Source organism: Ornithorhynchus anatinus, chromosome 4, assembly GCF_004115215.2.
Source record: "Ornithorhynchus anatinus isolate Pmale09 chromosome 4, mOrnAna1.pri.v4, whole genome shotgun sequence".
In the NCBI taxonomy this organism is placed as follows: domain Eukaryota; kingdom Metazoa; phylum Chordata; class Mammalia; order Monotremata; family Ornithorhynchidae; genus Ornithorhynchus; species Ornithorhynchus anatinus.
In genome coordinates this window covers 11,272,800-11,287,662 of record NC_041731.1, presented here as the reverse complement: position 1 = coordinate 11,287,662, position 14,863 = coordinate 11,272,800, and the positions used below count along the sequence as shown (strand labels likewise).

Here is a 14,863-nt window from a genome sequence, read left to right as displayed (position 1 = left end):
TCCTATTTATAAACTCCCTTTTGGTATTGAAGTTGTAATGACGATCCATCAATCAAATGTTGTATTAATAAGCACTTAAATGTTTAACCTTGCGGTATAGTAAATCTACTCAATTTTACTAGTCTCTGCCTCCGGGGAGAATTTAACCCATAGCCTCATCATAAATTGCTTTGCGGTGTTTTATTCCTTTCCTGGTCCCGATAACCATTATTTTCCATTTCCAGCAACCGGGGTTCTTTTTATGTAGTCTCTTGGCTGCTGTTGTTGTCTGAGTCTGTCCCAAGGACTACAGTTTGTGTACATTTGAAGTGCAGTTCATTTCCAAGGGCAGATTGAAGTAGCATATCGGTGTTTATTTAACAAAACTTTATTTTGGCATAATAATCTAGTTGGCTCGGTAGAACACCATTCAAGGGGAGAATTAGCAGCCGTAAAGATATTTATACTGAACACATTAAATAAACGATTGCCTCTTATAAGGCAGGTTCTGTTTCTGATCTGATTATCTTGTATCCACCCTAGTTCTTAGATCAGTGCTTGGCCCTAGAAAGCATTTAATAAATACCATCGATTGTATTACCTGCCAGGTTTCTCAGTGTGCCGCAGCTGCCTCCGAGATGGAATTGTTGGACAGTAAAATAAACTCAATTTACATAGAAGGAATTATTTTCTGGGCCCCCAAAACTAAAATGAGATGTGAATGAGGTGGTGGACTTTTCATCCCTGGAGATCCTTAGGAACATAGAGGGCGTCATCAACACCTCTGCTATAGTTCAACTACAAACTAGTCCAAGCGTCCCCCTCAAATGATGGAAGGAAGGGGGAGGAGGGAGGATGCCATGGTGACGACTTCTGCCGGACCTTCCTTCCTCTTTTCCTGTGGGCCGAGCTCTCTCCCTGCCACTCTGCTGCTCCTCTAGGAGAAACAAGACGATTGGTGGTGAGTCAGAAACACCTGACACAGATGGATTTCTAACATCCAACATGTAAAATAATCTAAAATAGGAGGTTATTGCCTTTCTTTTGATCTCCCCAATGTCACCAACTGAAAAACTGCAGCGTGGCTCAGTGGAAAGAGCCTGGGCCTGGGAGTCAGAGGTCATGGGTTCAGATCCCAGCTCTGCCGCTTGTCAGCTGTGTGACTTTGGGCAAGTGACTTAACTTCTCTGGGCTTCAGTTAACCCATCTGTAAAATGGGGATTAAGACTGTGAGCCCCACGTGGGACAACCTGATCACTTTGTATCCTCCCCAGCGCTTAGAACAGTGCTTTGCACACAGTAAGCACTTAACAAATGCCATCGTTATTATTATTATTATTAAAAACTGGGATTTGCTCAAGCCACTTTTATTAGCATTATTCCATCTCCTCTGAGCCATGCTTTTTCCTTTAGGAGATGATGTCATTTTTGTTTAGAAAACCCCAACAGAATCCTTTGGAACTAAATGAGGGTTAGCATAACATAAATCAATATCATTTGAGGGCATCTTGAAAAGGAGTCATTTAGTGCAGAAGACTTTATGTAGAGAGAGGATGCATGAATCCCAACTCTGAATATCACTGCATTTAATATAATAATAATATTTTGTATCAGACTTAATTACTTCCAAGTAGGCATTTGTTTGTATCTACCTCAGCTCTTAGTGCAGTGTTTGGCACATAGTAGGGGCGTAAGGACCAAGTTTACACAATCCTTGGATGAGTGGTCTTGTTACCTGGTAACTCTAGGAAAACCTTTTTTAACTTCCAATAATGTGATGATACAGGTAAAATAATTATGAGGCCTAAACTTTGCAAGGAATAAACGGGAGGAAACCTTTCTTAACCTCCAATAATGTGATGATGCAGGTAAAATAATTATGAGGCCTAAACTTTGCAGGGAATGAACTCAAGACCTTCCTTTCCCCTATCCTCGGTTCAACTGGGAACTCACTTTTTAAGCCGCTTGAAAAAATCTGCACACCTACAAGGATTTGGAGAATTTGGGATGAAAAAAAATTCCGTGAACACGAATGATTCTTTCTTCGTTGATTACTACTAGTTCTAATAAATTTGTAGCAATTTACAGTTCCAAATGCAAAGAATCCCAAAGAGAATTTCAATGATGCCTTCCTTTAAAACTCTTTTTGGACTCATCAGCTACATAGCTAAAAAAACCTCTGGATTTTGATTCAGATTTCATCCCATTTTAATTTTACTGCAAATAGAATAATGGTCCATGATATAGGTGTATTGATTTTTATCTAAGGAAAGCAATTTTGAAATGCATAGATCAATCTTTAGAATCGATCCAATTTTTTTTTTTCATTTGAGCTCAGCGGTGGGAAATAAGATCAATTCCAGAGTTCAGCAATATAAAGAAAATGCCAGAAGACTTTCATCTGTTGGAACCAAACAAGCTCACCCTTCCACCTCGTCTCTGGTGTTCTAGCTTCATCTCTTTTATTGTTTAATAAGTTTCTGTACATGAAGGAACTGTGGTTTTAAAAAATCCTGTCATAGGCTATTAGTTTTCAGACTCTTGAGAAGTTTATGGAACAACCTGAAAAATGATCAGCCTTCAACAGTCTGGCATTAGCCTTCAAGGACAACAGTCATCAAATCACACGGGCAGGTAGAGGTCAGGTGATAAGACATTTACATTTTGTTAAAGGTATTGCAGTTTCTGGCTGCTGGGAGCTTTGTAGCAATTGTTCTTCACCGGAAAGACTAATGATCTCACATTCAGATTCCTCTTATGCCCTTGGGTGCATTGCATACTTCAGCTGCTTAATCCCCTCAATCAATCATATTTATTGAGCATTTACTGTGTGTAGAGCACTGTACTAAGCGCTTGGGAGGGTACAGTATAAGAGAGTTGGTAGAGAAGCGGTGTGGCCTATTGACTTAGAGCGTGGGCCTGGGAGTCAGAAGGACCTGGATTCTAATCCCGACTCTGTCACTTCTCTGCCCTGTGATCGTGGGCAAGTCACTTCACTTTTCTGTGCCTCAGTTACCTTATCTGTAAAATAGGGATTAAGACTGAGCCCCATCTGTGCCAGGGACTATGTCCAACCCGATTTGCTTGTATCCACCTCAGTGCTCAGTACAGTGTTTACTGCTGTATTGTACTTTCCCAAGTGCTTAGTACAGTGCTCTGCACACAATAAACGCTTAATAAAAATGATCAAAGAATGAATGAATCCCCAGTTTACAGATGAGATTACTGAAGCACAGAGAAGTAAAGTGACTTGCTCAAGGTCACACAGCAAACAAGTGACGGTGCCAGTATTAGAAACCATGTCCTTCTTACTCCCAGGCTCATGCCTGATCCACTACACTGTGCTACTACAATGGAACAGTTTACCATTATCACTGGGTAGTGTTTCTCACTAACTGAAGTGGCCACCATAGAGGCTTTGTGGCCTCATTTATTTATAGCTGATGAGTGGGAAAGGGTGCATAGATGGCAAAATGGTTGGCGGATCAGACTGTGCGAGTTTGGTTCATAACTCCTCTCAGCAGTAAAAAACAGCTGTCTCGTTTAACCTGACGTGCCATCGGAAGAAAGCTCAAGGCCAAACAGTTTAAATGTGTGGCGTTTGAAAAATGCAAGATTTTTCATTTGCTACCTAGATCTCGATGGTACATTTTAGCTAGGGAAGCCACGGCCCTGGTTTTAATGCTGTTTGTCCCTGAGTAAAGAAAGAACTGTTTTAATTTTCTTTGGCCTCGCCAAGGCATTGCCAGTTGTTCCTGAATCATTCCTTGTGACCTACTTAATTGTGTCGCTTCAAGTAGGACTTTGTTTCTTGCTCCGTTGTAAGTAGGTTTTTCATGTGTGACTCCCAATAGCGTTGGCTTATGTTTATGGAGAGTCACATCCACTGGAGAATAATCCTCAGAGTTCAGAGCTTCCAAATAGCTCAGCCCTTGAAGCCAACTTGCTGTATTAATTACAAGGGAAAAATAATCCATTTTCTCCCCTTTTGGGCTCTCTAAATGTTAACATATTTCTTGTATTACCGCTTTAGCTTTATTCTTCTAAGAGACCATTTTAAAATGCACATAATTGGGCACCGAAAGAAAATAATTGGCAAGGTTCTTTGAAATACCACTTCACTTTTTTCCCATCAGAGACATCTGTGGCAGCCAGTTTTCTTAGGGAAACTAATTGATTCCTAATACAATTGAAAACCACGGTTGCTACACTAATCAGTAGCCCTTTTGGAGAACTGTATGAAGCATGTAGGAGTTGGACTTATAGGAGAAAGGTGTGTCCGGCCTTCCCTACTTCCCAAAGATACTTAACGGAAAATAATAAGAATGATGGTATTTGTTCAGCGCTAACTCTGTGCCAGACACTGTCTTAAACACTGGGGTGGGTACAAGCAAATTGAGTTGGACCCAGTTCCTGTCCTTTGTGGGATTCACAGTCTCAATCCCCATTTTACAGATGAGGTAACTGAGGCCTACAGAAGTGAGGTGACTTGTCCGAGGTCACACAGCAGAGAAGTGGTGGAGCGGGGATTAGAACCCGGGACCTTTTGACTCCCAGGCCTGTGCTCTATCCACTACCTCAGGTCAGAAACACATAAACTGCCATCTGTATCCCTGGCAGAAAGGATTTTTGCCAAATCTGGAGCAAGGGAGGGTGAGTCCATCTAGCAATAGAGAAATTTTTCAGTCCGTTGCAAATATGAGGAAATCTTTATTAAAATAAAAATAAACATGTAACATAGATTTTCATTAGTATTTTTAAAATCCAGATGTGGATCTGACCTATTTTCTACTAGAGCCCCCACCAACAGCATATGGACACCAAAGAGGTGAGAGGTCAGAAGTTTTAAAGAAAGTGTGAGGTTGAATAAGCATCTGAATTTAGGACTGCCCAGATTTGTTCTACCTCCCAAAGTCGATTCTTTTGCCTGCCTTGCCCCATCCACCTAAGGGGTTGCTCAGTAAATTCTTGCTGCCGTTAAGAACGATGGTAGGGAACCTCATCATCTTTGACAGTGTCAGTAAAATAAAACTATTCTGAAATTGAGTGAAATGAGAACATTAGGCAGAATCCTCGGCAGGGCCTCCCCCGGCAGCAAGCAAAGCTCGGGGGAACCATAGAGCCGATCAAGTTAGTTCACGTCCCCCTGGTTATCCAACAGCAGGAAAGATCCCTGTTCGCAACAAAGCTGAGTTTGTTTCCTGAATCTCTCTACAAATCCCCCGTCCCAAAGCCGGGATCATACTCTTATACCTGCACTTCACCAGCCAATATTGGTCACTTAATAATAATAATAATAATGTTGGTATTTGTTAAGGGCTTACTATGTGCAGAGCACTGTTCTAAGCGCTGGGGCAGATACAGGGTAATCAGATTGTCCCACGTGAGGCTCACAGTTAATCCCCATTTTACAGATGAGGTAACTGAGGCACAGAGAAGTGAAGTGACTTGCCCACAGTCACACAGCTGACAAGTGGCAGAGCCGGGAGTCGAACCCATGACCCCTGACTCTGAAGCCCAGGCTCTTTCCACTGAGTCACGCTGCTGCTTTCCTCCCTTTCAACTAGGTCTTCTATAGCACCCTCCTAACATATTCTCATCTGCTACGGGCAGTTGGCTTGAACAGGCAAAAAAGTTGCTTGTGATGTAAAAACTCATCATCTTTTGCGCTAACATGGTGTCATTGAGAAGCCACCTAGTCAACTTTTGGCAGTGTCAAGTGTCATCCAACTAGGCTCTTGATCAATTTTCACCTGGCTCCTTGCAGTCTCTCTCGGCATCCTCAGCTTTGCAAGCAATACACTTTGCTCTCTGTCCTTCTTCTGCCATTATCTTGGGGGGGCTGGTTATCTTAGCAATGAAAATGCCCCCTCCAGGGGTACCCCCAAGTTCATCCTTTCATTCTTCAGCATAGGTCACCTGAAATGCAGGGAAAAGAAACACCATAGAGCAGGGGCCATCTTAAGTATTTGGAATATTTGGCTAGAAGTCTAATGGCTAAATTTGCGGTCAGTCAACGGTATTCGAGTGCTTACTTTGTGCAGAACACCGTTCAAAGGGCTTGGGAGAGAACAGTGCAACAGTTAGTCAACCGTACTTAATGAGTGCTTACTGTGTGCAGAGCACTGTACTAGCCCTTGGGAGAGTACAATACAATAATATAACAGACTCATTCCTTGCCCGCGACAAGTTTATAGAAGCAGCGTGGCTCAGTGGAAAGAGCCTGGGCTTTGGAGTGAGAGGTCATGGATTCGACTCCCAGCTCTGCCGCTTCTCAGCTGTGTGACTGTGGGCAAGTCACTTACCTTCTCTGTGCCTCAGTTCCCTCATCTGTAAAAATGGGGATTAACCGTGAGCCTCACATGGGACAACCTGATTACCCTGTATCTACCCTGTATCTGCTCTGCACATAGTAAGCGCTTAACAAATACCAACATTAATTAAATTAATTATGTGAGGGGGTTAATATTAATATGCATTAATGTAAATATTATGAATATATTTAATACTGTATAATGTAATACATAAATTACAGATCTGTACATAAGTGCTGTGCTACCTGCAAGAATGCACCTTATGCAGTGATTCTCCAAAATGGTGTCTTTCCCAAGACTCCTGGTTTCTAAAGACAGAGGTGATGGAACTGAATTATATGCATGAAGAAATATCGCCTCAAAGAATCTGTGCCTTATCAGCTGTCTGCCACAGTGTCGCTATTTTCCACCTGAGCTTTGTTTCAGGTCTCCATGACACGACCTGCTTAGACTCTAGGGACATAAAATGACTTGACACGAGACCAACCACGTTAATAGAAAGTGGAGTGGTTTTTTAGGTCTTGGCAAACTAACATGCGTTGGTGTTAGAGTTAGATGGCTGTGTCACAGTCTTTGGGGAAGAGCAGTGCGGTGTCAAAATTTTCAGTTAGAGAGTTATTGAAAGGTGGAAAAAGATTTACAGAGAAGGAAAGGAGAACACGACATGTGCCAGGAAGCAATGGGTTTGATCACCTTAATATCCCAGCAGCCACTGGGATTGCCTTCCCTGCACTGGGTAGAAGATAATAATGTTGGTATTTGTTAAGCACTTACTATGTGCAGAGCACTGTTCTAAGCGCTGGGGTAGATACAGGGTCATCAGGTTGTCCCACGTGAGGCTCACAGTTAATCCCCATTTTACAGATGAGGTAACTGAGACCCAGAGAAGTGAAGTGACCTGCCCACAGTCACACAGCTGACAAGTGGCAGAGCCGGGAGTCGAACCCATGACCGCTGACGCCGAAGCCCAGGCTGTTTCCACTGAGCCACGCTGCTTTCTCTCAGGGATGGTGTTAAGTCTTTATAAGGAGTCACTCAACCCCCAACTCTGATCTTGCCTGCTTTGTACTTTCTGCCTGTGCTAGGAGAAGATTCTCTTAATGAACTAGGGTGATCTAAGGTGGGACGATTTCAGTTTTAATTATTTTCCATCCCCATTCCAAGTATTACCTTCAAAGAAAAGAAAAGAAATCTCGTTGCTGGGCAGGGATCGTCTCTATCTGTTGCCGAATTGTACATTCCAAGCGCTTGGTACAGTGCTCTGCACATAGTAAGCGCTCAATAAATACTATTGAATGAATGAAAAAAGAGTGTCCAAACGCTCCAGACCAGGGCCAGGGAATGTAGCTAGGGAACATGTCTACCAACTTCTTATATTGTACTCTTCCAAGGATTTAGTACGGTGCTCTCCACATAAGTAAGCCCTCAAAAAATACCATTGATATAACAATGGTGTCAACAAACAATATTTTAATTTGAGCCTCACAGCTATCCACAAGGGTTGGAGAGAGTGTTCATTTGGGCCTTGGATAAACTCCATATCTCCCTTATTCCTTTTGAACACCCATTGTTTATTGCTAATCAAAGCAAAGAGGTCAACTTCTGCACATCTTTTCAAGTTGAAGCTTACTGGGCCTTGGCTGACTGCCATGTTTTCAAATGGCAAAGAAAACCCTGTCCACTGTCCCTTAAGGTGAAAACCCAGATAAAGAAAACAAGAATTGGCTTGAATTAATCAGTGGGTCTCTCTCTTCCACAGGGGAAGCACAGACTGCAGGTTAACACCGGATTGGAAGGGGAATGGTGTGGCCTCATTCCAGTTGGATTTCCTTGCCGCGTCACTACCACGGGACTCAAGTGGAACCTCAGTAAGTCTAATGTCCCTCTGCCCCTTGCTAAGTTTGGGTGCAGTCGCTCATCCCGTTGACGGATGGGCTTTTAAAGGTCACTCAAGTCAAACAGGAAAAAGGAGCCACAGCTTGTGACTTCTTCTCTGCAGTCCAAAACATCTGAAATTGAAATTCGCATTTAGGAACCATGATGCTAGTTGAACAGAACATTTGTTGAAGTCTTACTGCCTTGATACATTACTCCACAGTGATGGGGGTGAATTGGGAATGTCTTGAACTCCAGATATAAACAGGAAGGTTATCTGGGGCAAATAGTAGTTGTGATCCAGATTTTTCAAGCCCCCTTGCTTTCCTAGAACTTCTCAGCGAGGATCATATGTTTGTCAACTCTGGAAGGACCCAATATAGACTTTGTCTTCCTTTTTCAAATGTGGAAAACAAATTTGACCCCCAAAATGAGTTTATTTGCTTTTAGAGAGAAAACAATAACAAACAGGGAGCTTTTGATGAGGTTCTTTGGTGAAAGAACCGTGTTCATGCTTTTTTTCAGATTTTTTTTTCCCAAAGGCCTATGGTTCTGGGTGCTGGACAGTTGTGTTTAACCACTCAAGGGAAACCCTTAGCTTATCCACAGTTTGCTCACTAGACGCGTGGATGTAAATTTGTGGCGGGGCTGGGGGGGTGGGGGGCGGTGTCACATGGAAAAATTGGAGGGCACTCACTTTCTGAAAATCTGGCTGCAAAACGTGAACTTGGAGGGAGAATATTGCTAACTTTTATACACCACTGACTTATTCCAATATGACTCTTTCCATATGTTTTCCATTTTTGCTTGAGAATTCTAGGTTTCAGTGTGTTTGCTCTGAAGCCACAGGTATCTGTGACTGATAGAATCACCCATTTCCCAGTGATATTTTCACCTCCAGCCGGTTCTAGAGTGGAGAGCCTGAGTGTAACAGTCCAGAGTATTGATGAAAATTACATTTAATGCAATGATCACCAGGTGGAAATTTGGACACAGCCGTAGCCTTTATATATTGCTTTTATCAGAACAGGTAGATAATAAATAATGTTGGTATTTGTTAAGCGCTTACTATGTGCGGAGCACTGTTCTAAGCGCTGGAGTAGACACAGGGGAATCAGGTTGTCCCACGTGGGGCTCACAGTCTTAATCCCCATTTTACAGATGAGGGAACTGAGGCACAGAGAAGTGAAGTGACTTGCCCACAGTCACACAGCTGACAAGTGGCAGAGCTGGGATTCGAACTCATGAGCCCTGACTCCAAAGCCCGTGCTCTTTCCACTGCGCCACGCTGCTTCTCAATGTGTGTCGAGGGGGAGAATGCTCTCCTTTTTCATGTACGACAGACAATTACTCTCACCGCCTTCAAAGCCTTATTGAAGGCACATCTCCCCCAAGAGGCCTTCTCTGACTAAGTCCTCGATTCCTTTTCTTCACCTCTCTTCTGCATCATCCTGACTTGCTCCCTTTATTCATCCCCCATCCCAGGCCCACAGCCCATATGTATATACCTGTAATTTATTTATATTAATGCCTGTCTCCCCTTCTAGACTGAAAGCTCGCTGTGGGCAGAGAATGAATCAGTTATATTCTACTCTCCCAAGTGCTTCATACAGTGCTCTGCACAAAGTAAGCACTTTATAAATATGATTGACTGACAGGGGAACGGTACCCCATTATGGTGTGTTCCTTCAGAAGAAAAAAGGTTTGCCTGGATCAATCTGTCAATTGAAATAGGTGTCTTTCAACTTTGAGATTTGACAAAAGGAAAATCAATCTTCTCCTAGAATGTGTTTTAGGGCTAGGACGCCGGCACGTGCTCTGAGCCTAAAGGTGGTTACCAACAACCTTCTTGTTTGCTTTCTCTGGCTTTCTTTGGTGACTGAAAGCAGAGATTCAGCTTCACCTGCCCGAGGTCACACAGCAAGCAGTTGACAGAGCCGGGATTAGAAGCCAGATCTTTCTGACTCCCAGGCCCACGATCCCTCCCCAGGCCATGCTGCTTCCCGTGTTCCCTTCTCCCTGGCATCAGCTGAAGGTGGAAGCTTAGTCGAAGGGTGGAAGATTGAATGCGCGTGGCAGCACTTGGAGCGCGTTTGTAAGATTCTAGGTATTTTCATTATTCTGTTGCGATGCTCCTGAGTGTACATGTAAACTGGTCATTAAGACATTCATGAAATCTGCACAGGGATGTCAATCACTTAGCTGTGTTGTGATTAAGACCTCGGATTCTTGGACGATCTCAATAGTTAATAACTACATTAGCAAACCATCCTTAAGTCACCCTTCCTTGGTTAACTACATCAGTGTTAGCTTCTTGTTGCTGCCTGTTGCTCTGGGATACCAAAATTGCTGGATTTTTTTTCCACTCGGTTTAGCTATCCCCAAACCAATCTCCTTTATCACCCATTCCTTAATATCGATTCAGCCTTGATAATGCGTTTTCAGATAGATTAAATGAGAAAACATTTAAATCCCTTTCTGTACTAATCAATAATATATTAATTTTATTAGACCTTGACCTTTTTTTAATGAACATTCTGTAAATCGGCTGCTTTCATCTCTAATCCTTGATTTCCAGCTGCTTTCCATTCCCGCATCCCTATGCCTGTTCCAAACAGGGTTCCCTTTACGACTCCTGAACATCTGTTCAAACATACCCTCTTTCTGTCCTTCACTGTCACTGAAATTCACCTATATTTTAGCCCCTCATTTTAGTTGTGTTTCTCTGATGGAGTTATGATCCTTTCCGTTTTTAAAGTACCTGACATACGAGGACCTTAAAACATATTATAAGTAAAGACTCAGAGTCCCCTTTTGTGGTGGTTGGAGAAGGGGAAAAGTGACTTGTATTTTCCAGGTGCATTAGTTTCAGCTCAAAGGTAAGTTTCCAAACTATGTAGGAAACTGATGGATCCTAGAATTGAATTTCTGATTCCTGATTCCATCTACAATGTCATGCTTCTTCCCTCTGAAAAGATTGTTCCCTGAATCATTGGTAATACTTTCATCGTTTTCTCTTCTCCTTAGACCTCGTCCTCCTCTTCATCTTCCTTCCTTATCTTCTTTATCTTCATCTACTTTCTCCTTTTTTACCTCCTCTTCTCCATTTCTGTCTCTATCTCTGAAAAATTGTGGCGAAGGAAAGGCTGGACTTGATGGTGGTTTATTTATTGCGTTTGTTAAGCATCTACTGTGTGAAGCTCTGGGGAAAGCTACAAGCATAATGATTCAGACATGTTTCTTCGCCCACTGGGAGCTGACAGTCTAGTGAGGCAGGGTCGTGAGGGAGTGAGGGGACAGGATTGATGAGAGATACACAGTCCCGGGGAAAACACTGTAATAAGTAAAGCAGAAACAATGAATTAATGATAATGGTGACAATAACTGTGACTACCAAAGCTGCAAAATACTATTGTTAAGGGAAGAGTTTTCAAATGGCTCATGACTGCAGCAGGGTCCTCCTTTCTCCAGCAGTCACCAATGCTTTAATGGCGGGAAAGACCTGCTGCACTTCCAGCTTCTGCCTCTTCTGTACCATTGAGACAGGGCTTCTCCTCGGGGTGGTTGTTGGGATGGAAAGGGACATTTCGTGTGGGTCCCAGATCTCTGATGAGGTTGGCTGCTGAGGTGAAAGAGGTGAACAAGAGCTTAAAGTCGTAACTCCGAGGTTATGAGCGTGCGGAGCAGGGAGGATAGTGATGCATTCATCTCTGGTGGCCATCGTGCAATGTGCCGACCGGGGAACACGCAAGTGGAAATGGAGTAGAGGACATGAAAGAAATTTAGGACTGGATTTGAGAGATCTCCGCTAAGCGCTGGTAGTTCAATCCGGATAAGTGGATAGGCTCCCCCGAGAGAGGGAGAGCTGAGCAAGAAAAGGAAGAGATCCAGTCTTGAGGAATCCTTAGAGCCCAATGGTGAAGAGCAGAAAAAGAGCCAGTAAAGCAGACGGAAGGATCAGTTAATCAGTGGTATTTATTGAGTGCTTACTCTGTTCAGGGCACTGTATTAAGCCCTTGGGGGAATACAGTCCAGCTTTACGAGACAAATTCTAAGCGCTTAGCTACTCTCTCCTCCCACTCCACCCACAATAAATAAATACTATTGAATGAACACTTAGGTATATATCAGTATTCTTGGATGCTTTCCCTTTTCTGTAATTTATTTTAGTGTCACCCCTAATAGAGTGTAAGCTTCTTGGAAAGGATCATATCTACTAACTCTGTTGTACTCTCCCAAGCATTTAGTTCAGTGCTCAGCACACAGAAAGTGCTCAAGAAATCTTCTTGATGGATTGGACTGTTTGACCCAGATCTGAGTGTCCATCAATATCGGTCTCCCCCTCCCGACTGTAAGATCGTTGTGGACAGGGAATGTCAGTTATATTGCTATATTGTATTCTCCCGAGTGTTTAGGAAAGTGATCTGCGCACAGTAAGCACTCAGTAAAACTGATTGACCACCTGACCGGCTGCTAGCCCGGCGCTTAGGCACGATTTCCCATTTCACTGAGAAAGCCAAAAGCTAACCCCACGCTGGTTCTGCTCATGCTGTCTCCTTGTGATCATCAGCTGTACACCTCCTAAAAAAAGAGTGGCAGGACCAACAAAAAGTAAAGAAAAGGAGTGGCAGAGGGTGGATGCCCAGCAGGCAGAAAACATTTTGTTCAGCTTGTTCTCTCCCAAGGGCTTAGTACAGAGTTCTGAACACTGTAACCGCTCAATAAATACCATCACCTGATCCATCTTTTCATCCCAAACTGGTTAGCCATCAAAATGTCCTGCAGCCACTCCCTTAGCCTTGGTCAAACATCCCCTCCTTCTTGAAGGTGGAGCCAGGGAGATTGTGTAAAGGCTGACTACAAAGAGGCTGGGGTGATTAGACAGACCTTCTCTCTGGATATGGAGCGATGGGGTCAACTTTCTCATCTTCAGTCCTCCATTTTCCTCTCAGCTGCCAGCCAAAGGCCATCAGTTTGCAGAATTAATCAGTAATGATGAAGCCAAATGTTTCCACAGAAATTCCTGTCTGGCAACTGCAGTCCCAAACCATCTTTCTCCATTCTGACTGGGAAACTCAAGGGATAGTTTTAGCTCCTGCCTCACATCCACAGAAATACAGACAAAAGCCATCAAATCACCTGAGGGAGCAGCTGTTTGGTGTCAGACCTCAAATCCCCCCCCCCCCAAAGTCTGGATTTAGACACCCTCCCCTAATAATAATAATAACGTTGGTATTTGTTAATCGCTTACTATGTGCCGAGCACTGTTCTAAGCGCTGGGGTAGACACAGGGGAATAAGGTTGTCCCACGTGGGGCTCACAGTCTTAATCCCCATTTTACAGATGAGGTAACTGAGGCGCCCAGAAGTTGTGACTTGCCCAAAGTCACACAGCTGACAAGTGGCGGAGCCGGGATTCGAACCCATGATGTCTGACTCCAAAGCCCGGGCTCTTCCCACTGAGCCACGCTGCTCCCCTACACACACCGACACATGCCTGTACACAGGCACACACATACACACTACTGAAGAACTTTAATGGTGTAAGATTTGCTCATTGGATCACAGTATTAATCTTTGCCTCACCAAATCCCAGCGGGGCCTAAATCTTTTTCTCTCCGTAGAATTCGGCTTATGAGATGTGTTTAGTTATGACCTGCTCTGCTGTGACTGTTCTGGCTCCTCGCTGATAAAGACCTCAAGCTTTAAAGTCCCACAATTCCAGTGGTATCCGCTGTTTGTCGGGGGAAGCTTCGAGGTTCTCGTGGTGGAAGTCATTTTGGAAACTCGAGGCTGAGAGAAAGTTAACTTGCCGTTCCTGAGAACAGAGCCAGGTTAAAAGAGCTGGCGTTTTTCTGCAGGTTTAGGAATAATTGCAGTAGCCATAAATTGGGATATAAGTGAGGAGACTAACTGCTCCTTCACACATTCATACACACCGGCAGCAAGCACAGGTTCCCGGTTAAATATGTCCATAGGTGCAATCTGTGTGCCCGCCTGTCATTTCCCTGGTAGTTAGTGGCACACAGAATTTAAAGCAGCCCAAAACAAAGGCTCTCTGCATTTATCTATGCAGAGAAAATTTGCCTTGGGTGGGAGGAAAGCCAATTGAAAACACCAAGGGTACTCAATTTGTATTTTCCTTAATTATATGTCAGCTTTAAATTGCCCTCAACCTGTTTCTCTCCCTTGGGGACAACTGCCATTGCTGTGCTACAGAGAGGTAATTTAAAAAATGGTTACAAATAAAAGTTTGTTAAGTGTGGTAATTGGTAAAAATGGAAAGCTTTTTTCCCTTGCTGCTTTTTTTCCTGGGCAAATTGTAGTGCTTTTGAAAGCGAGAAAATGAAAAGGGAGAGAAACAGGCAACTGTATCATTCGTAACTTAACCTAATGTTGCCCAGGAAACGGGACAGCAAGAAGAGCAGAGGTGATTCTCGGGAAGAGTTTAGCCTCGATAATAGGGGCTGTGACCGTGAAGACAACTGAACAGAGAATCCCATAACTTTGAAACAGTAGCTCTGTAGTGGAATCTTAGCAGTTAATAATGGAACACTACGGAAGCATGGTCGAATGGTTAGAGCCACGAGCTCCGCGTAAGATACATTTCCTGTTTTCAGGCCAAGCTACAACCTTGGTCAATTCCCTTAGACATTAGTAGTAATAATAACGTCAGACCCGTGCTACGTGCCGGGG

At 43.5% G+C, this 14,863-nt stretch overlaps 1 protein-coding gene across 2 annotated transcripts in view; it reads left to right on the top strand.

Annotated features, from left to right (window-relative positions):
• Nucleotides 1–14,863, top strand: part of TPK1 (thiamin pyrophosphokinase 1) — a 305,692-nt gene that overhangs the window by 225,047 nt on the left and 65,782 nt on the right. For both annotated transcript variants that reach the window (XM_029063456.2, XM_029063455.2), the window contains exon 8: nt 8,053–8,161. In XM_029063456.2, the coding sequence (XP_028919289.1) occupies nt 8,053–8,161 (109 nt within the window). The remainder of the gene's footprint in view (nt 1–8,052; nt 8,162–14,863) is intronic.